The sequence below is a fragment of the Thunnus albacares genome, chromosome 21 (genome assembly GCF_914725855.1).
Source record: "Thunnus albacares chromosome 21, fThuAlb1.1, whole genome shotgun sequence".
In the NCBI taxonomy this organism is placed as follows: Eukaryota; Metazoa; Chordata; class Actinopteri; order Scombriformes; family Scombridae; genus Thunnus; species Thunnus albacares.
Genome location: NC_058126.1, coordinates 18,662,756 through 18,684,220, shown reverse-complemented (window position 1 = coordinate 18,684,220; position 21,465 = coordinate 18,662,756). Strand labels below are relative to the sequence as shown.

Here is a 21,465-nt window from a genome sequence, read left to right as displayed (position 1 = left end):
ATCTGTCTGTGTAATTATCTCTCATCAGGCGTGCTGGGTAAGTGAGAGCTGCAAGTTCACTCTAAGGGGAAGTGAGGTCTAGTCCTCAACTAAAATGGCCCTTTCAAGTCTTGAGGAGCAAAAATCACCTTCTGAGTTGTGCATTAAAATAGTCCTTGATTTGAGATAATGTGGGTTAAAATAATCTGCTTTTGAAGTTGTGATTATTCATTCCTGTATAACATTACAACTACATCAGCTAGTGGTGCTAATAGCTGCCACTAGAACCTGCATGTTGGATTGGAATTAGATAGTTGATGTCTTGTAAACTTTTGAGTTTTAAACCTTCAAAGAGACGAGAGAATTTTTTTTCCACACCTTGCCCACTGTAAATTCAGAGACTGTGACAGCATCTGCCATGCAAACAAAGCAGCTGTGGATTTAAATGCCAACAGTACTTTTCATTGCCATATTTTAGTTTGCAGCCGCTGAATGTTTGAACACTGACACACTCAGGAAAAGTGTCCTCTAGTTCCCACAGAGCAGGGACCCACACCACTGCTGTGTTTCAAAACTGTAGAAAGCTCAGTTAGATTTTGTCAAAACACTCATTTTTCATCACCTTTGTCATCTCAAGTAGTTGCCACAATTATTACTCTACCATACTTGCTCCACTAATACAATATAAGGCATGTTGACATTTGAAATTTTGGGAGATTTTTAAAAGGTGCTTAAACAAATTTTTATCACAGTGAAAAGAATAAATAGGGTTTGAAATCAGAAACAATGTTTTCATCTCAAGTTTTGCACTAATTAAAGTACAAATAAACATATGATGAAAATGGAAGAAACAATACACAAGCTGTCAAAGAAATCATTCAAAAACTCTCTTTTTAAGGATGTAAAATTTATTTTAAGGAACAGGAAAAAAGGTTTGTACAAGAGGTTGCTCAGGATGTTGCTGATTCTGTCACGATGAGTCACACAGACAGAGCAGAGACGATCATTGTTTCCTAAAATAAATACTTCACACCTTGTTAGAAAAAATCTTAAATTTAAATCTAATCTTGTGTGCTACACTGCTGCTGTGTGTGCTGAACTGCTCCTGGTGTCATATTCATTCATTTATACTACTACAGTGAAAGTACAATTTTTCTGTCCAGGCTCCAGTATCTTTTTCTGACATAAGTGACATGAATAACATCTTGTAAGAATGAAAATTAAAGTAATGTTTAATAGGAATTGTACTGTAAGTGTAATCTGTCTTTAAACAACAAAACAACTCTCATTTTTTCTTCACTGTAGCATACAGGTCCTCTGGGCTGTCCACAGTCTGTGCTAAGCTGTTTGTTGGCTTGGACGCTTTGACCTGTGCATACACCGTATCCTGCTGCTGTCCACTGTCCTGCGCTGAGTCAGAGGATGGTCCAGGTCTCCGCTTGGAGAAGCTGATCTCTCCATAATGGATCTGTTCTTCTTCTGTTTTAGCTGGCTTTTCTTCACCTGTTTGACTCTGCAAAAAATGTAACGAACAAAAAGTGTTGTGAGAAGCAGGAGGAGGAGTTTCAGCCTCTAAATGTCACCTCATTCTCTCACTAAAGATCAGAATAATCACATATAATCACAGATTATCACAGCAACAAAACGTATGTTGTTTCAAGAAAGAGCTAAACAATAAATTGTCTGCTCTCATGTGGGTTGCGTAGACTTCCACCTTCCACCTTAGTGTATTTGTAAGAGGATGTTTTGTCACATTTGTTGCACTTCTTCACATTTAACTCAGTCTTCTGTCTTTCCCACACAGACTTGTGAAATCATCTGGACTGAGCTCACTGTCACTGTGAGCATTTTTAAAATGCTCACAACACACAGTGCATTACTGTACAGTAATGTTTTAGTATTTTCCCACCTCAGTCTGTTGTGGAGTTGGATGCGTTGACTTGGACCGCTTGAAAAACATGAGAGTGCTGTACAAAGAGAAGAAAAAGAAAAAAGAAATCATCAATGAAAAATCTAGATTTAAATGTGAGTGTGATGCTTCTGATGTCTTTTTTCAGACCACAGAGTTAAACACTTTCATCGGTATGTAGAGTAAATATCAGAAAAGTTGATCTCCAGACACGTAAAGAAATAACAGACCACAAGCTAATCTGTTTCTTATCGTCAGCGTGGGCTTGGCTGGAATTTAAGAGCCAGAAACTGAGTCATGTTAGCTGCTATAATTTGTGATACTCACCACACACAGACAACCAGGCAGATGAGTACGATGATCACAAAGATTCCTCCAAGAAGTGCCCCCAGCTTCAAAGACCCATCTGCTTATAGATATAAAAGCAATATAAGCATGAAGACATATGACATACACAATAGCTCCAACAATGTTGTTGGAGCCATTGCTTAAGTCCCACTTTTCATTAATGAAAGTAACTGGAATCAGTACAGTCCTGCATTTACCTTCAATAGTAAGATCGATCTCTGACGTCTGATTACCAAGATCATTTGTGGCCACACAGTGATAAACTCCTCCATCTGTCACATTGAAGCTGTAAAAGTCTCCTTCAGATACTTTCATGGGTCCATCTTTGCTGATCTTGAACCAGGTGAAGTTGGCAGCAGGTTTGGCTCTGCTGGAGCAGGTCAGGTTCACCCAGCTACCTGGTGACACCAAACCTGATGGACTGATCCTCACTGAGGTGTCTTTGGGAGCATCTGAAGAAAATGTGATTATTTTTATTCATTAAAAATCAGCTGACATCCCATGAATCATCATGTTTAAACAGGATCCAATAACAAACTCTGGTTGCCTTACATGAAACACTGAGAGTCACTTTTTCCTCTGCTGACTTAGCATTTTGTCCTTCATTCACAGAGTAGCTGGAAGAACAGGTGATGTTGTATCCGTCTTGCTGGTCAGACAGAGTGATGGTCGTCTGGATTTTAGTCGTAAAGGTTTGATTTGCGTTTTCCTCTATTTTGTTGTGAGCGTCTTGTTGGAGATTCCAGGTGAGTTTAGGAGGGGAGTGTGGACAGGGAGTGAAAGCTGAGCAGGTTATAGTGACAGACTCCTTCTCCTTCAGCTCACCTGAGATTTTAATTCTGGGGCTCGGAGGAGAATCTGTGGTTTAAATCAAACACAGACTTTACTTTACATGTCAGTGTTAGTTATTTTTCAGCTAATTTTTAACCATTTGTAAAAAACACATCATGGGACATGAAACTGTCAGAGGTTGTTGAGTATTGTGAGCATTTATTGAGACAGTAACTGTCAAAATCAGTGACTTAAACAAACTAAGACTGATTCATTTGGACTTTGTGCCTCAATGAATATGGAGGATTTGAAATAACTTGATACTTATTAAATGTATAAATATTCAGGTATTATTCAACTGTGAGTCAGGACATTCAAACCAATGACTATGTGTTCACAGGCTGGTTTCTCTCACATTTCACCACAGCTGAGTTTTCTTTGTAGTCTACATCAGATATTTAATTTCACAGTAAAGGTTAGGGCCATGGTGTTTGCTGTTCAGACCAAAGCTGCAACTGATTTCCTTTTTATTCTAAACAACAATATGACTGAAAAAACAAAACTCTCTTACCTTTGACTGTTATTTGAACAGGATCACAAACAGCTGTTGCCCTGAATTCACTGCTTTCAATTCTGAAGAAGTATTTGTCTGTATATGTTGTGTTTAAACTGGAAAACAGAGTGGTGCAGTTGTTCTGACTCAGGTTTCCAGTAATGTTAATTGGATAGGTGTTAACTGTCTGACTACTGTTGAAAATCACATTTCTTGGATAGCGTGGAAAATTGTGGTCATTTTTAATCCACATTCCAAAGGTTGTTCTCCTGCTGTCAAATGTTTGTCTCGGTAGACCACTAAAGTTACACGGGATTTGCAAACAAGATCCACTCAGTGCTTCCATCTCCAGCGGTGCAGTAATGAAGAGGTGTGAATAATCAGGACAAGCAGCCAAAGCACCTGTGAGATCAGAGTCATGATTAACATAAAGTAGAAAAATCTCCATGATGAGATGGTTCATGATACAATAAATACAGTTCAGCAGCTGAATGTTGCATGTTTTCTTGTCCTGTTAACAGTTTTAAAATAAAACATTTGACGTTGCAGTCAGGATGTGAACAGTTGTAAGAAGTTTCTGGTCTTTCTGCTTTGTTTCAGAGTGTAAATGATTTGAGTTAATGTCTCCAAATAAAACTGAGTGAACAAACAGCTCACCTGTAAGAAAGAAGACACTCAGTAACATGTTGTCTGTCAACATCTTTGTAGACAGGGCTGCCATGAATCTCATCACCTGGATTTACAAACATAAAAAATGCAGGAACATTTTCTTCTTTTAACGATTTTATGGCGTTTTTATTCATTATATTAAAACTAATTCTTCTCTTAAAATTCACACATTCAAACCAGGGATGTAAATCTGCAGAACTATGAAATATTATATTTAATGTAAATTCTAAATAATACCAAAGTAGTGAGATTATGGTATCTGTTAATGGTAAAATGTTACAGTGATCTTTCATTTCTTAGATGCCATTTCTGCTAAAACAAAGCCCAACAAATAAGATGTTATATCAAATATTTTCCACTTCAGTTCATGAGGAGTAACAGAATAATATAATTCTCTGGGTTAAAAAGTTAAGAAGGTCTTACCCAACAAGCTCACATCAAAAACAGAGCAGCAGTAAGATCCTTTGACTGGTGATTTCAAGTGAAATCTTTCAGTTTATTAAGCTGAGCTGTGATGCAACAGACAAACTGAACGACTTCCCTTTTTAGCTTTTGCAATTTAAAACTTCCTGTGTTTTAAGACCTACAGAGGAAATTCATTTGAAGTGACACAAGTGTACAACAAATACAAACAGTTCTCACCCTTACTGCTAATATGCTGAGTATTTTAACCACATGACTCACTGCAGGTCTATATTCATTAATATGTAGAATATATTATATAAATCACTAAAATAATGTATTGATTTGAACAGATGATATGTTAACTTCATGTATCGTACACATATACTCAGTTGTTGTTGCTGACTTGTGTGCTGCTGCTCTGCATTACTGGACCGATGAGAAAACCTCAGTGATGAAAATGTTTCTCTCACTTCACATGTGTTTATTTGTGTTATTACAATTTCATCACTAAATAAGTGACACAAGTCAGTTGTAAGTTGTTTCAAAATGTAACTTTTACAGAGCTACCATTGTGCTGGATGACACATTAAATCAGCAGTCAACTACACAGCTGTCATAACCTTTGTATATGTGCTCAAACACAAATGATGATGTAAGTGATGAAAATGGTTTTCTCTTTGACATTGTCTACTTCCTCATAATTCAAATGTTTAAATGTTTAATTTTAAGTGTTCTTTGTTTTGTTATATAAATATTTGGCTCTATGGATGACAATGTCTGTCTGTCGGTCCATCACTTTGGTCCAGACTCAAATATCTCAACATCTCGTGCATGGATTGGCACAAAACTTTGAACAGACATTCATGGTCCTCAGAGGAGGAATCCTACTGACTTTAATGATCCACTGACTTTTCATCTAACGCCTCAGATCAAAACTTACATTTGTCCAATAATTTGGTTTACAACAAACTGACAAACAACTTTCCCAACAGCCTCAGCTGTTTAGTGCTAATTGGTCAAACTAACATGGTGAACATGGTTAACGATATAATTGCTTGGTATCAGCATGTTAGCATTATCATTATGAGCATGTTAGCATGCTGACATTAGAAGAGCTGCTAGCATGAGTGAGGCTAAATAAAAGAATCATTTGTTTAATCATCTTGATCATCCAAGTGTGGCCGTATGATGTAGTGGCTCTCCATGACACCGTGTGGCACTGTGCCAGTTCTTAGCGCGCTGTTGCTGGGTGGCACCAAGCGCACCTATATAGGCAGGTGCCTGATCGCACCTCTTCCTCTCGATCCTCCCTTGGATGATCCTGTTGTGTGGTGGCTGCAGCCTGGCGTGGTGGAGCAGTGTGGGCATTTTGGCGTGTTTGCTTGCCGCCAACGTGCTTCACTGTTATTCAAAGGTAATGCGCTCTGCCAGTGTACCCTCTCCCATTTAAGTGCGCAGTCGGTGCTGTGTGCGCACTGGTAGCGCTGGTGTTTCTGTGTTTGTGCAGTTGGCTGTTGGTGTGGAGGGACTGCTTGGCCCACTCGGGGCCCGGCGTGGTCGCTTCTTGTTTCCCTTGGTGAGTCGGCGTTGTCCGCCTTTCTTATACAACAGTGCGTGTGGCTCTCAGCTGACTGGCATGTTGATTGCTGCCTTGCAGCAAAGCAACGCTACAGGCCAACTTCTCCCTCCTATCGTCGGGGAGGCTGTGCTGGTGCCCGCTGGTAGGTAGTAACCATGAATGGAACTCACCTTAAAATAATCATTCACCAGATTTGTTAATAAAAATCATTTGTGCCCTTTTTATAGAGGCTGTAGAGGTGCGTGGCTTAGCACTGTCCACCACCCCCTAAATACGGCTGCGGCTTTGATGCTGTCTCCGTTGTGGCTGTTTCAACTATTGTTTCACCGCTGCTGCTTCTCAGCTGATTCCTGCGGCTCAGCTGTCCGGCTGACCGAGCTGCGTGGTGACTCCTGCGTACAGGCCGCTCAGTCTGTACCTTTTTAGATTGGTCGTTTTCTTGTTTGTATTTTATTTTACTGACATAATTACTCCCCTTAGTTATTTTCTTCTTTGATTTGTGTTAAGAATGAAAACAATTTGGTTTATTTGGGTGTTCTGTAAATATTAATTTGGGGCCTATGTAATTGTGAGATTGTAGTGTCACCACCAGGGCTTTTGTATTGTTTTGTTTGCTGTATATTAATTTTCTTTCTATTTGACAGGTGCTGGGGACCCAGGCAGCAGTCCACTCCCCCGGTGGTGGGTTTCCTTCGCACTCTCGATTTTGTTCGCTGGTTTGCTTTGTCACAAGTGGTTTTTCTTTTGTTGTGAATTCCCCTGCCTTGGTTTGATCCGTGCTGCCTTGGTAAGCCTCAGCCCTGTCTCCAACCCCTTTTTTTGGTTCGCCTTCCTGTGCCATTAATTCCTGGGTTCCGCTGTGGTGGCTGACATTTTTAGCGAATTACCCTTTGATTGTTTCTTTTTCTCATTTTGTTTAATAAAGTATTTTTAATTGAACACGTTCTCTACCTAAGTGGAATTTATTATTGAACCTGTGTCTTGCTTATTTGCTTGTAGCTAACTCCCAATTTAATAATTTCCGGGGTGAAATCCCCCCGGTGGCGTTGTCGAGGCAATTTACGGCACCACTCTGCCACACAAGCTTTAATCAGATAAGAGAATATTAGTCTTTTCATCTTAAAATGTGAGACAAAACATGAAAATAGGCAAGAAATCAGCCCAACCTTATACAGATTATTGATGAAGCTGTCTGTATTTTGTGTTGTCAATACAGGAACAAATTACAGAAAAAAAGCATACAGTGTGTTCTACTTGCTCTCCTGGCAAAAAGATAAAAAATTTAGATGAATTTAGCAAGGCTAATCATGGAGTTCATCTTTCCACACTAAGTAATACCATTTAATATCTATCGGCCAAAACACGGATCCACCAGAATATCATTTTTAATAAGTATCACAAACAAGTAGAATTAAGAATAAAAAATAATACATCATTTTATTGATAGTGAACATTATGTTATGTCTCATGATACTTGGATCTCAATCGCTCTGTTGACATATTCTGCTTCTACTGTGTCCTGTGGAAATGAAACAACTCAGTGTCGTTTGTGATCTGCGGATGATGTGCTGCAGCAGATAACGTGCATTCTTGTTTCTTTGTGAGCAGAAGCACGTTTTTTTACGGGGCAGTTGTACAGAGCTGTGAATAGTAGGAATGATATATATACACGTGAATCGCTATAGTAACAGTCATCGGAGTGTGGCGGACTCACTGAATGTCACTTGCAGTTTAATTTTGTTAAGAGCTGGAAAAATGAAATGTGAGGTCTGAACCATAAACTGCCTCTTTGTGGTCAACAGTGTCGCCTGGTGGAGAATGATGAGAACACAACAATAATAAGTGAGGCCCGCAAATACAGTAGTACAGTAATCAGAAGTGGCAGATCTAGAAAGTTTTACATGGGGTGGCAACGGAGAAATGTATTTATCACTTCTGCAGGTAAATGGTGACAGAAAATAGCCAAAAACTACTTTACTGAGTGTGTCTTTGTTCTGGAAATGATGTAAACAGAGAGAAAACACACCACAAGGTGTAAAGTGTCTCTCAGTCTTTATCTCTCCCCATCAGCTTCTGTCCCTCTCATTCTTCTTCTGTTTCATCTTTCTCACTCAGTTCTTCATCCCTCACATTCAGTTCTTCTCCATCTCTTTGTCTCATGTCCTGATCTCTTCCCTCTTTTGCCTTTCCTTTTCATTTTCTATGAGAAGGCCGGTTCTTGCTTATGTCAAGACCGTCCTGTTTCAGTACTGTAAGACACAAGCAAGAAATTTTAGATGTTTTTCCCCACAGCGGTCTATTTAAATTTAAACATCCCAGTCAGAACATTGAAAAAGACTCTCTGATCACAGGTTAGTCTCTGTAACATTAGCTCACCACTGATTTAATTGATTATCCTTCAGAAGACATTTTGTTTTACAGTAAAGGAGCCAAGAAGTAAAGTTTTCCTCATCAAATGAGTCCACCACTAAACAATGAAAGAAACATCTAATTTCATGACTTTGAGGTGAAGTGAGGCAATTTGTGAATCTTGGTAGAATTGTAAAGAACAATGTATCAACTTCTCTCTTCATCTAAACTTCTCTTTGCTCATCTTTTGTGGTTAAAAAGCTTCTGGATATCATCTGATCTTAGAGATTAAAACACTACATACAAACAGTTCAAATGATATCCTGTGAGGAAGGAAGTCAGATATTGTGAAAACTTAAGTTTTCAAATGACAAATTCACTCTAAAAAACGTTTAACAGAACTCATTGCGCGCCTGTATGCTTAATCTTCTTTATTATTGATATGTATAGAATATATCACATGAATTACAATAATGACACAATTAATCAGCTGAAATCATAACAATGTTTTTTGCACACAGTTACCACAGTGTCTTTGCTGACTTCTGTGCTGTAAATGTGGCATTAAGAAATCCGTCATCTGCAGCTATCATCAACCTTTACCTGTGTAAATGTGCTAAAACAAATGACAGAATAAGTGATAAAAATACTTTTCTCCTAAACACTACATGAAAAGCCTCTTGGCAAGAAATCTGAAAGTTCACATTTTAACAGTCATTTCATTTCATTACTAATTAATTGTATTAATAACATGGTTTAATTATGTTTTTGACATCTTAAAAACAAAAGAAAAACTACTGGTGCCATGAATCAGTCCAACATTAGTAATGAAGATGTTATGTTGACTCTCAGAAGAAAAAAGAAGAAATGCACTGCAGAAACAAAACCACCTTCACATGCTGATGAAGTCTGGGATCATCTTGTTCATCTTTCAAAGCTTATACAAAGTAAGACTATTTCATATTTATCTGCCTTCTTGTAAGTGGAACACTAACAAATGCAAATGATGAATAAGCATGTAATACAGAATAGACAATACTGGATATCATGTAATTCTACTGATGATGAACATGTGGTCTTCCTCTCCTCGTGGCTCATGATGACAACTCCATCACTGTGTTGACATAGTCTGCTTCTACTGTGTCCTGTGGAAATGAAACAGCACAGAGACAGTGGGGTCTTAGTGATTTGTAGTGAATTTACTGCAGCTGAAAGAGTTTTATCATCAGTGAAAAAATCCAAATCAGTTAATTAGCTGGTTGATCAATAAGTCTCACACAGGACCAAATGAGTCAACACAAAAGCTCCAACTCTAATTTCCTGCCTGTTCATGTAACAAAGTGTTGACTGTAAGGTCACCTTTGATTCAGCAGATTAATGTGACAAAGATAAACTGTGATGCTAGTTTAGGACAACAAGACTAAGAGTCTACAGCCATGCGAGCTGCTCTGTGAGGTTGTACTTTGACCGTGCTTTAAGCTGACATCAGCATGTTAACATGCTCACCGTGACGATGCTGATGTTTAGAAGGTATAATGTTCACCATGTTCACCATCTTAGTTTAGTATGTTAGCATAACATTTGTGAGTTACTGTAATGGTTTATTAAAACAACACTTGTACTCAGAAGTAGGACAGGATAAGATAAACACAATGTTTACTGAGTAGATCTCACAGGCAACATATTGTAGCTGTGGTCAGTCAACTGGGAAACATTTTAAGATGGATTTTTGAAAGTCGAACATATAATTAATTTTTTATTACCTTCACTGGTTTGGTGGAGCGTCTTGTTCTGAACCAGCTGGGAAAAAAAGAGATGGACAGAAGTTTTTTGTTTATATTGTGATAATAATGATCTATCTCAAACATCCAAACCACATTTAACATCATACGAATTTGTCTGTAGTTGCAAAGTATCAAAAAGTTTGCCTCACCACTCAAAGATGATCACTGTACTGACCAGTATTACAATTCCCACAGTCTTCAGTATAATGTGGACGTCAACCAATTTCAACTGTTCATCACCTGTAACACGACACCATGGTCACATTCTCCTTAATGGAAAGTGTTAAGTTTCTAAAACATCACAAATTTTAAACAAACATCATTCCCGAGTCTGGAAGACTTGACGTGGAGAGATTTTTGAGTGATGGGAAAAGATTTGTAAAGCGGAAGAAGAATATATCATTGTAAAAGAAGACTCTTTGAGGTGAAAGGTGATGTTATTTGTAAATCATAATGTGTGAAATATGAATTTTCTCTACAACTGCTGCATTTTAACATCATACAGATGCAACAATAATGTGACACCTTATTAATCTTTTTAACAAAATTCTCTTGGCCTCTCCTAATGCAAGATTAGAAGTCAGGCTCTGCTGCAACAGCACACTTTGATTGATGACGTTCATGCTCAACAACATCTCAGCAGGGCCGTTTTTAAGGAGCCTTCAGTTGTCTTCATAAGATAAATCTAAATTACGTCTTGAAACATTGAGAATAAGTTTTTACTCTGCTGCCTTGACATCTTTTCCTTCATTCACAGGATATCTAGCAGAACAAGTGATGTGCACCCACTTTTGGAGTCCCACATTAGAGTGGATTCAGTACAGTCCTGCATTTACCTTTAATAGTCAGATGGATCTCTGACGTCTGATTACCAAGATCATTTGTGGCCACACAGTAATAAACTCCTCCATCTGTCACACTGAAGCTGTAAAAGTCTCCTTCAGATACTTTCATGGGTCCATCTTTGCTGATCTTGTACCAGTTGAAGTTGGCAGCAGGTTTGGCTCTGCTGGAGCAGGTCAGGTTCACCCAGCTACCTGGTGACACCGAACCTGGTGGACTGATCCTCGCTGAAGTGTCTTTGGGAGCATCTGAAGAAAATGTGATTATTTTTATTCATTAAAAATCAGCTGACATCCCATAAATCATCATGTTTTGACAGGATCCAATAATTAACTCTGGTTGCCTTACATGAAACACTGAGAGTCACTTTTCCCTCTGCTGACTTTGCATTTTGTCCTTCATTCACAGAGTAGCTGGAAGAACAGGTGATGTTGTATCCGTTGTGCTTGTCAGACAGAGTGATGGTCGTCTGGATTTTAGTCGTAAAGGTTCGATTTGCGTTTTCCTCTATTTTGTTGTGAGCATCTTGTTGGAGATTCCAGGTGAGTTTAGGGGGGGAGTGTGGACAGGGAGTGAAAGCTGAGCAGGTTATAGTGACAGACTCCTTCTCCTTCAGCTCACCTGAGATTTCAATTCTGGGGCTCGGAGGAGAATCTGTGGTTTAAAATCAAACACAGACTTTACGCTACATGTCAGTGTTAGTTATTTTACAGCTAAACTGAAACAAAATTTTATGTTTCCCCCTAATTTTTACCCATTTGTAAAAACCACATTGAGTATTGTGAGCATTTATTGAGACAGTAACTGTCAAAATCAGTGACTTAAACAAACTAAGACTGATTCATTTAGACTTTGTTCCCCTAATGAATATGGAGGATTTGAAATAACTTGATACTGATTAAATGTATGAATATTCAGATATTATTCAACTGTGAGTCAGGACATTCAAACCAATGACTATGTGTTCACAGGCTGGTTTCTCTCACATTTCACCACAGCTGAGTTTTCTTTGTAGTCTACATCAGATATTTAATTTCACAGTAAAGGTTAGGGCCACGGTGTTTGCTGTTCAGACCAAAGCTGCAACTGATTTCCTTTTTATTCTAAACAACAATATGACTGAAAAAACAAAACTCTCTTACCTTTGACTGTTATTTGAACAGGATCACAAAAAGCTGTTGATCTGAATTCATTGCTCTCAATTCTGAAGAAGTATCTGTCTGTATATGTTGTGTTTAAACTGGAAAACAGAGTGGTGCAGTCGTTCTGACTCAGGTTTCCAGTAATGTTCATTGGATAGGTGTTAACTGTCTGACTACTTTTAAAAATCACATTGTTTGGATAGTATCCAAATCTAGGGTCATTTTTAATCCACACTCCAAAGGTTGTTCTCCTGCTGTCAAATTCTTGTCTCGGTCGACCACTAAAGTTACACGGGATTTGCAAACAAGATCCACTCAGTGCTTCAATCTCCAGCGGTGCAGTAATGAAGAGGTCTGCATCATCAGGACAAGCAGCCAAAGCACCTGTGAGATCAGAGTCACGATTAACATAAAGTAGAAAAATCTCCATTATGAGATGGTTCATGATACAATAAATACAGTTCAGCAGCTGTATGTTGCATGTTTTCTTGTCCTGTTAACAGTTTTAAAATAAAACATTTGACGTTGCAGTCAGGATGTGAACAGTTGTAAGAAGTTTCTGGTCTTTCTGCTTTGTTTCAGAGTGTAAATGATTTGAGTTAATGTCTCAAAATAAAACTGAGTGAACAAACAGCTCACCTGTAAGAAAGAAGACACTCAGTAACATGTTGTCTGTCAACATCTTTGTAAACAGGGCTGCCATGAATCTCATCACCTGGATTTACAAACATAAAAATGCAGGAATATTTTCTTCTTTTAACCATTTTATGGCATTTTTATTCATTATATTAAAACCAATTCTTCTCTTAAAATTCACACATTCAAACCAGGGATGTAAATCTACAGAACTATGAAATATTATATTTAATGTAAATTCTAAATAATACCAAAGTAGTGAGATTATGGTATCTGTTAATGATAAAATGTTACAGTGATCTTTCATTTCTTAGATGCCATTTCTGCTACAACAAAGCCCAACAAATAAGATGTTATATCAAATATTTTCCACTCAGTTCATGAGGAGTAACAGAATACTATAACTCTCTGGGTTAAAAGGTTAAGAAGGTCTTACCCAACAAGCCCACATCAAAAACAGAGCAGCAGTAAGATCCTTTGACTGGTGATTTCAAGTGAAATCTTTCAGTTTATTAAGCTGAGCTGTAATGAAACAGACAAACTGACCGACTTCCCTTTTTAGCTTTTGCAATTTAAAACTTCCTGTGTTTTAAGACCTACAGAGGAAGTTCATTTGGACCTGAGTGACACAAGTTTACAACAAATACAAACAGTTCTCACCCTTACTGCTAATATGCTGAGTATTTTAACCACATGACTCACTGCAGGTGTATATTCATTAATATGTAGAATATATTATATAAATCACTAAAATGTATTGATTTGAACAGATGATATGTTAACTTCATGTATCGTACACATATACTCAGTTGTTGTTGCTGACTTGTGTGCTGCTGCTCTGCATTACTGGACCAATGAGAAAACCTCAGTGATGAAAATGTTTCTCTCACTTCACATGTGTTTATTTGTGTTATTACAATTTCATCACTAAATAAGTGACACAAGTCAGTTGTAAGTTGTTTCAAAATGTAACTTTTACAGAGCTACCATTGTGCTGGATGACACATTAAATCAGCAGTCAACTACACAGCTGTCATAACCTTTGTATATGTGCTCAAACACAAATGATGATGTAAGTGATGAAAATGGTTTTCTCTTTGACATTGTCTACTTCCTCATAATTAAAATGTTTAAATGTTTAATTTTAAGTGTTCTTTGTTTTGTTATATAAATATTTGGCTCTATGGATGACAATGTCTGTCTGTCGGTCCATCACTTTGGTCCAGACTCAAATATCTCAACATCTCGTGCATGGATTGGCACAAAACTTTGAACAGACATTCATGGTCCTCAGAGGAGGAATCCTACTGACTTTAATGATCCACTGACTTTTCATCTAACGCCTCAGATCAAAACTTACATTTGTCCAATAATTTGGTTTACAACAAACTGACAAACAACTTTCCCAACAGCCTCAGCTGTTTAGTGCTAATTGGTCAAACTAACATGGTGAACATGGTTAACAATATAATTGCTTGGTATCAGCATGTTAGCATTATCATTATGAGCATGTTAGCATGCTGACATTAGAAGAGCTGCTAGCATGAGTGAGGCTAAATAAAAGAATCATTTGTTTAATTATCTTCTTCTTGATCATCCAAGTGTGGCCGTATGATGTAGTGGCTCTCCATGCCACCGTGTGGCACTGTGCCAGTTCTTAGCGCGCTGTTGCTGGGTGGCACCAAGCGCACCTATATAGGCAGGTGCCTGATCGCACTTCTTCCTCTCGATCCTCCCTTGGATGATCCTGTTGTGTGGTGGCTGCAGCCTGGCGTGGTGGAGCAGTGTGGGCATTTTGGCGTGTTTGCTTGCCGCCAACGTGCTTCACTGTTATTCAAAGGTAATGCGCTCTGCCAGTGTACCCTCTCCCATTTAAGTGCGCAGTCGGTGCTGTGTGCGCACTGGTAGCGCTGGTGTTTCTGTGTTTGTGCAGTTGGCTGTTGGTGTGGAGGGACTGCTTGGCCCACTCGGGGCCCGGCGTGGTCGCTTCTTGTTTCCCTTGGTGAGTCGGCGTTGTCCGCCTTTCTTATACAACAGTGCGTGTGGCTCTCAGCTGACTGGCATGTTGATTGCTGCCTTGCAGCAAAGCAACGCTACAGGCCAACTTCTCCCTCCTATCGTCGGGGAGGCTGTGCTGGTGCCCGCTGGTAGGTAGTAACCATGAATGGAACTCACCTTAAAATAATCATTCACCAGATTTGTTAATAAAAATCATTTGTGCCCTTTTTATAGAGGCTGTAGAGGTGCGTGGCTTAGCACTGTCCACCACCCCCTAAATACGGCTGCGGCTTTGATGCTGTCTCCGTTGTGGCTGTTTCAACTATTGTTTCACCGCTGCTGCTTCTCAGCTGATGCCCTGCGGCTCAGCTGTCCGGCTGACCGAGCTGCGTGGTGACTCCTGCGTACAGGCCGCTCAGTCTGTACCTTTTTAGATTGGTCGTTTGTGTGTATTTTATTTTACTGACATAATTACTCATCTTACTTGGTTATTTTCTTCTTTGATTTGTGTTAAGAATGAAAACAATTTGGTTTATTTGGGTGTTTCATTCTGTAAATATTAATTTGGGGCCTATGTAATTGTGTCAGATTGTAGTGTCACCACCAGGGCTTTTGTATTGTTTTGTTTGCTGAATATTAATTTTCTTTCTATTTGACAGGTGCTGGGGACCCAGGCAGCAGTCCACTCCGCCGGTGGTGGGTTTCCTTCGCACTCGAAATTTTGTCTGCTGGTTTGCTTTGTCACGGGTGGTTTTTCTTTTGTTGTGAATTTCCCTGCCTTGGTTTGATCCGTGCTGCCTTGGTAAGCCTCAGCCCTGTCTCCAACCCCTTTTTTTGGTTCGCCTTCCTGTGCCATTAATTCCTGGGTTCCGCTGTGGTGGCTGACATTTTTAGCGAATTACCCTTTGATTGTTTCTTTTTCTTATTTTGTTTAATAAAGTATTTTTAATTGAACACGTTCTGTCTAAGTGGAATTTATAATTGAACTCTAAAACACATTTAACAGAACTCATTGCACGCCTGTATGCTTAATCTTTATTATTGATATGTATAGAATATATCACATGAATTGCAATAATGACACAATTAATCAGCTGAAATCATAACAATATTTTTTGCACACAGTTACCACAGTGTCTTTGCTGACTTCTGTGCTGTAAATGTGACATTAAGAAATCCGTCATCTGCAGCTATCATCAACCTCTACCTGTGTAAATGTGCTAAAACAAATGACAGAATAAGTGATGAAAAAATACTTTTCTCCTAAACACTACATGAAAAGCTTCTTGGCAAGAAATCTGAAAGTTCACATTTTAACAGTCATTTCATTTCATTACTAATTAATTGTATTAATAACATGGTTTAATTATGTTTTTGACATCTTAAAAACAAAAGAAAAACTACTGGTGCCATGAATCAGTCCAACATTAGTAATGAAGATGTTATGTTGACTCTCAGAAGAAAAAAGAAGAAATGCACTGCAGAAACAAAACCACCTTCACATGCTGATGAAGTCTGGGATCATCTTGTTCATCTTTCAAAGTTTATACAAAGTAAGACTATTTCATATTTACTGCCCTGGAGGAAACGGTTATCTGTCTTCTTGTAAGTGGAACACTAACAAATGTAAATGATGAATAAGCATGTAATACAGAATAGACAATACTGGATATCATGTAATTCTACTGATAATGAACATGTGGTCTTCCTCTCCTTGTGGCTCATGATGACAACTCCATCACTGTGTTGACATAGTCTGCTTCTACTGTGTCCTGTGGAAATGAAACAGCACAGAGACAGTGGGGTCTTAGTGATTTGTAGTGAATTTACTGCAGCTGAAAGAGTTTTATTATCAGTGAAAAAATCCAAATCAGTTAATTAGCTGGTTGATCAATAAGTCTCACACAGGACCAAATGAGTCAACACAAAAGCTCCAACTCTAATTTCCTGCCTGTTCATGTAACAAAGTGTTGACTGTAAGGTCACCTTTGATTCAGCAGATTAATGTGACAAAGATAAACTGTGATGCTAGTTTAGGACAACAAGACTAAGAGTCTACAGCCATGCAAGCTGCTCTGTGAGGCTGTACTTTGACCGTGCTTTAAGCTGACATCAGCATGCTAACATGCTCACCGTGACGATGCTGATGTTTAGAAGGTATAATGTTCACCATCTTAGTTTAGTATGTTAGCATAACATTTGTGAGTTACTGTAATGGTTTCTTAAAACAACACTTGTACTCAGAAGTAGGACAGGATAAGATGACTGGTGATTTCAAGTGAAATCTTTCAGTTTATTAAGCTGAGCTGTAATGAAACAGTCCAACTTCCCTTTTTAGCTTTTGCAATTTAAAACTTCCTGTGTTTTAAGACCTACAGAGGAAGTTCATTTGGACTTGAGTGACACAAGTTTACAACAAATACAAACAGTTCTCACCCTTACTGCTAATATCCTGAGTATTTTAACCACATGACTCACTGCAGTTCTATATTCATTAATATGTAGAATATATTATATAAATCACTAAAATGTATTGATTTGAACAGATGATATGTTAACTTCATGTATCGTACACATATACTCAGTTGTTGTTGCTGACTTGTGTGCTGCTGCTCTGCATTACTGGACCGATGAGAAAACCTCAGTGATGAAAATGTTTCTTTCACTTCACATGTGTTTATTTGTGTTATTACAATTTCATCACTAAATAAGTGACACAAGTCAGTTGTAAGTTGTTTCAAAATGTAACTTTTACAGAGCTACCATTGTGCTGGATGACACATTAAATCAGCAGTCAACTACACAGCTGTCATAACCTTTGTATATGTGCTCAAACACAAATGATGATGTAAGTGATGAAAATGGTTTTCTCTTTGACATTGTCTACTTCCTCATACTTCAAATGTTTAAATGTTTAATTTTAAGTGTTCTTTGTTTTGTTATAACCTCCTGACTACCAGTAGTTCAATTTTGTCCTCTGTGGAGGACATTCGCAAACCTGAATATCTCCCATCCACAACATACTACTGCTTTAACTCCTTTTGCTGTCTATAGAGGACAGATAGGGCTTTTCAATGATACCAAATGTGAAGGGGTGGGGCTTTGGGACCTTTCACTTCCACATCCAGGAAAATGGCGTCCGTCAGTGCAAGCACATTTTATGGGAAGAGGAAAGGTAAGTGAATAAAGCTTTTTATTGAGCAAATTTTGGCTTGAAATGTTGATGGCATTTTTTATATAAGTCTCTTAAGAACAGATTAAAACAGTTTCTGAATTAATTTAGTTGTATTTTAGCATATTATTGAAGAGTTTAAAAAATGTCCTCCGTAGTGGACGTTTATAGTTAATTACTTAATTTTGTCCTATTTTTTTATTTTTATCCTGATGGCAAAAGGGATGACAGGGACTGGAACCCTCATGACAAACAGGGTGCCAAAGGAGTGCAAGATCATAGGGGATAAACCCTTCAAAAAGAAAGGAAGAGGGGCATCAGAGATGGTAGTCAGAAGAAGCACTCCTGAACTTGCTGTCATAAAGTGGTTGGACAACAAGCCAGTTGCCATGGCATCCTCCGCCTATGGTATTGAACCTCAGGACACACGCAGAAGATGGTCCAAGAAGGACAAAAGGTTTGTCTAGGTGTCAAGGCCACTGGCAATTGCTGAGTACAACACCAACATGGGTGGTGTGGACTTGGTTGACCGAATGTTGAGTTTCTACAGGATGGCCTTTCGCACTCGGAAATGGACAGTGCGTGCAGTTTTTCACTTTTTTGACCTGGCAATCACCAACTCCTGGCTTCAGTATAAGAGTGACAGCCAGTTTCTGGGGAAGAAACCACTGAAGTTCCTTGACTTCAAACTGCTCCTTGGTGAAGACTTGATTACTCGGGCCCAAGCAGGCATCGCAAGTGATAGCGAAGATGACTACACTCCACCACGTCAAAAGTGGAAACCGCAGCCAAATGCAGCTTTCAGACACTATGGCGCCATCCATCTTCCAGAGATGGTGGACGAAACGCATGCATCAAGGTGTCGCAGATCCAGCTGCAAGAGCAAAACATACGTGATGTGCACAAAGTGCAAGGTATTCCTTTGTGTTTCCAAGAAGGGGAATTGCTTTTTGAAGTATCATACCAAATAAGGACTAACTGGTTGCCATCAAGGTTCAGTTTCACATACGGCGTTCCGATGTTCACTGTGGAAACATTATATCTTAAAAGCATAACAAAGCAAAACAAAAAAACAAAAGTGATGATGGACAGTTATGTGGATGTCAAACTCGTTCTTATGATGACTTTTTGAAATTTTCATTGGGACTAACTAGTTGCCATCAAGGTTCCGTTTCACATGTATGGCATTCTGATGTCCACTGTAGTGGACACATGATATCTTAAAAATAAAAACTTTTTTTTCAAAAAAAATGTTTTCAGCATTCTAATTACTTAACAAGGATTGGGGAATTTAAAAAAAAATGTAATCGGACAATATTTTTTTTCCTGGTAGTCAGGAGGATATAAATATTTGGCTCTATGGATGACAATGTCTGTCTGTCGGTCCATCACTTTGGTCCAGACTCAAATATCTCAACATCTCCTGCATGGATTCGCACAAAACTTTGAACAGACATTCATGGTCCTCAGAGGAGGAATCCTACTGACTTTAATGATCCACTGACTTTTCATCTAACGCCTCAGATCAAAACTTACATTTGTCCAATAATTTGGTTTACAACAAACTGACAAACAACTTTCCCAACAGCCTCAGCTGTTTAGTGCTAATTGGTCAAACTAACATGGTGAACATGGTTAACGATATAATTGCTTGGTATCAGCATGTTAGCTTTATCATTATGAGCATGTTAGCATGCTGACATTAGAAGAGCTGCTAGCATGAGTGAGGCTAAATAAAAGAATGATTTGTTTAATCATCTTGATCATCCAAGTGTGGCCGTATGATGTAGTGGCTCTCCATGACACCGTGTGGCACTGTGCCAGTTCTTAGCGCGCTGTTGCTGGGTGGCACCAAGCGCACCTATATAGGCAGGTGCCTGATCGCACCTCTTCCTCTCGATCCTCCCTTGGATGATCCTGCTGTGTGGTGCAGCCTGGCGTGGTGGAGCAGTGTGGGCATTTTGGCGTGTTTGCTTGCCGCCAACGTGCTTCACTGTTATTCAAAAGTAATGCGCTCTGCCAGTGTACCCTCTCCCATTTAAGTGCGCAGTCGGTGCTGTGTGCGCACTGGTAGCGCTGGTGTTTCTCTGTGTTTGTGCAGTTGGCTGTTGGTGTGGAGGGACTGCTTGGCCCACTCGGGGCCCGGCGTGGTCGCTTCTTGTTTCCCTTGGTGAGTCGGCGTTGTCCGCCTTTCTTATACAACAGTGCGTGTGGCTCTCAGCTGACTGGCATGTTGATTGCTGCCTTGCAGCAAAGCAACGCTACAGGCCAACTTCTCCCTCCTATCGTCGGGGAGGCTGTGCTGGTGCCCGCTGGTAGGTAGTAACCATGAATGGAACTCACCTTAAAATAATCATTCACCAGATTTGTTAATAAAAATCATTTGTGCCCTTTTTATAGAGGCTGTAGAGGTGCGTGGCTTAGCACTGTCCACCACCCCCTAAATACGGCTGCGGCTTTGATGCTGTCTCCGTTGTGGCTGTTTCAACTATTGTTTCACCGCTGCTGCTTCACAGCTGATGCCCTGCGGCTCAGCTGTCCGGCTGACCGAGCTGCGTGGTGACTCCTGCGTACAGGCCGCTCAGTCTGTACCTTTTTAGATTGGTCGTTTGTGTGTATTTTATTTTACTGACATAATTACTCCTCTTACTTAGTTAGTTTCTTCTTTGATTTGTGTTAAGAATGAAAACAATTTGGTTTATTTGGGTGTTCTGTAAATATTAATTTGGGGCCTATGTAATTGTGTCAGATTGTAGTGTCACCACCAGGGCTTTTGTATTTTGTTTGCTGTATATTAATTTTCTATTTGACAGGTGCTGGGGACCCAGGCAGCAGTCCACTCCCCCGGTGGTGGGTTTCCTTCGCACTCTCGATTTTGTTCGCTGGTTTGCTTTGTCACAAGTGTTTTCTTTTGTTGTGAATTTCCCTGTCTTGGTTTGATCCGTGCTGCCTTGGTAAGCCTCAGCCCTGTCTCCAACCCCTTTTTTTGGTTCGTCTTCCTGTGCCATTAATTCCTGGGTTCCGCTGTGGTGGCTGACATTTTTAACGAATTACCCTTTGATTGTTTCTTTTTCTCATTTTGTTTAATAAAGTATTTTTAATTGAACACGTTCTCTACCTAAGTGGAATTTATTATTGAACCTGTGTCTTGCTTATTTGCTTGGAGCTAACTCCCAATTTAATAATTTCCGGGGTGAAATCCCCCCGGTGGCGTTGTCGAGGCAATTTACGGCACCACTCTGCCACACAAGCTTTAATCAGATAAGAGAATATTAGTCTTTTCATCTTTAAAATGTGAGACAAAACATGAAAATAGGCAAGAAATCAG

General features: G+C 39.2%; 3 protein-coding genes and 1 long non-coding RNA gene across 10 annotated transcripts; 2 read left to right on the top strand and 2 right to left on the bottom strand.

Annotated features, from left to right (window-relative positions):
• Nucleotides 1-881: 881 nt before the first annotated feature.
• LOC122972183 (myeloid cell surface antigen CD33-like) lies at nt 882-4,755 on the bottom strand. Its single transcript, XM_044339028.1, has 8 exons — nt 4,653-4,755; nt 4,218-4,293; nt 3,579-3,962; nt 2,789-3,094; nt 2,434-2,688; nt 2,216-2,297; nt 1,889-1,946; nt 882-1,492 (listed from the first exon to the last, which is right to left on the bottom strand). Exons 2-8 carry the CDS (start codon nt 4,288-4,290, stop codon nt 1,265-1,267), a joined length of 1,386 nt encoding a protein of 461 aa, XP_044194963.1. The 5' UTR covers nt 4,291-4,293; nt 4,653-4,755; the 3' UTR covers nt 882-1,264.
• A 1,080-nt stretch (nt 4,756-5,835) lies between these two features.
• LOC122972190 lies at nt 5,836-7,152 on the top strand. Of its 5 annotated transcripts, none has more exons than XM_044339039.1 (5): nt 5,836-6,048; nt 6,142-6,210; nt 6,292-6,355; nt 6,443-6,598; nt 6,858-7,152. In XM_044339039.1, the coding sequence occupies exons 1-5, from the start codon at nt 5,950-5,952 to the stop codon at nt 7,055-7,057; spliced, it is 588 nt and encodes a 195-aa protein (XP_044194974.1). In that variant the 5' UTR covers nt 5,836-5,949; the 3' UTR covers nt 7,058-7,152. The 5 variants fall into 5 exon arrangements, 4 of the variants coding, with proteins under 4 accessions (XP_044194974.1, XP_044194973.1, XP_044194972.1 ...); XM_044339040.1 differs by having other exon boundaries at nt 5,862-6,048; nt 6,441-6,623; XM_044339038.1 differs by having other exon boundaries at nt 5,841-6,048; nt 6,142-6,355; nt 6,443-6,623.
• A 2,380-nt stretch (nt 7,153-9,532) lies between these two features.
• On the bottom strand, nt 9,533-13,484 carry LOC122972187 (sialic acid-binding Ig-like lectin 12). Its single transcript, XM_044339033.1, has 8 exons — nt 13,404-13,484; nt 12,971-13,046; nt 12,332-12,715; nt 11,538-11,843; nt 11,183-11,437; nt 10,496-10,586; nt 10,326-10,362; nt 9,533-9,707 (listed from the first exon to the last, which is right to left on the bottom strand). The coding sequence occupies exons 1-8, from the start codon at nt 13,416-13,418 to the stop codon at nt 9,657-9,659; spliced, it is 1,215 nt and encodes a 404-aa protein (XP_044194968.1). The 5' UTR covers nt 13,419-13,484; the 3' UTR covers nt 9,533-9,656.
• A 6,584-nt stretch (nt 13,485-20,068) lies between these two features.
• LOC122972191 lies at nt 20,069-21,243 on the top strand. Of its 3 annotated transcripts, none has more exons than XR_006399673.1 (3): nt 20,110-20,452; nt 20,538-20,721; nt 20,951-21,243. It is a non-coding gene; the product is annotated as an uncharacterized LOC122972191 (long non-coding RNA). The 3 variants fall into 3 exon arrangements; XR_006399674.1 differs by having other exon boundaries at nt 20,538-20,748; XR_006399672.1 differs by lacking the exon at nt 20,951-21,243 and having other exon boundaries at nt 20,069-20,452; nt 20,538-20,886.
• The last annotated feature ends 222 nt before the right edge of the window (nt 21,244-21,465 follow it).

What these genes read in the sequence shown, in the direction of transcription:
- LOC122972183 (XM_044339028.1), bottom strand. Translation starts at nt 4,290, where the DNA reads ATGAGATTCATGGCAGCCCTGTCTACAAAGATGTTGACAGACAACATG. An exon ending in GAGTGTCTTCTTTCTTACAG is followed by an intron (nt 3,963 to 4,217) that starts GTGAGCTGTTTG and finishes CTGATCTCACAG; the next exon opens with GTGCTTTGGCTGCTTGTCCT. An exon ending in TGCCTGGTTGTCTGTGTGTG is followed by an intron (nt 1,947 to 2,215) that starts GTGAGTATCACA and finishes CTCTTTGTACAG; the next exon opens with CACTCTCATGTTTTTCAAGC.
- LOC122972190 (XM_044339037.1), top strand. Translation starts at nt 5,950, where the DNA reads ATGATCCTGTTGTGTGGTGGCTGCAGCCTGGCGTGGTGGAGCAGTGTG. An exon ending in GGCTGTGCTGGTGCCCGCTG is followed by an intron (nt 6,356 to 6,442) that starts GTAGGTAGTAAC and finishes CTTTTTATAGAG; the next exon opens with GCTGTAGAGGTGCGTGGCTT. An exon ending in CCGGCTGACCGAGCTGCGTG is followed by an intron (nt 6,599 to 6,857) that starts GTGACTCCTGCG and finishes TCTATTTGACAG; the next exon opens with GTGCTGGGGACCCAGGCAGC.
- LOC122972187 (XM_044339033.1), bottom strand. An exon ending in TGTTCAAATAACAGTCAAAG is followed by an intron (nt 11,844 to 12,331) that starts GTAAGAGAGTTT and finishes TTTAAACCACAG; the next exon opens with ATTCTCCTCCGAGCCCCAGA. An exon ending in GATCCATCTGACTATTAAAG is followed by an intron (nt 10,587 to 11,182) that starts GTAAATGCAGGA and finishes GTCGTGTTACAG; the next exon opens with GTGATGAACAGTTGAAATTG.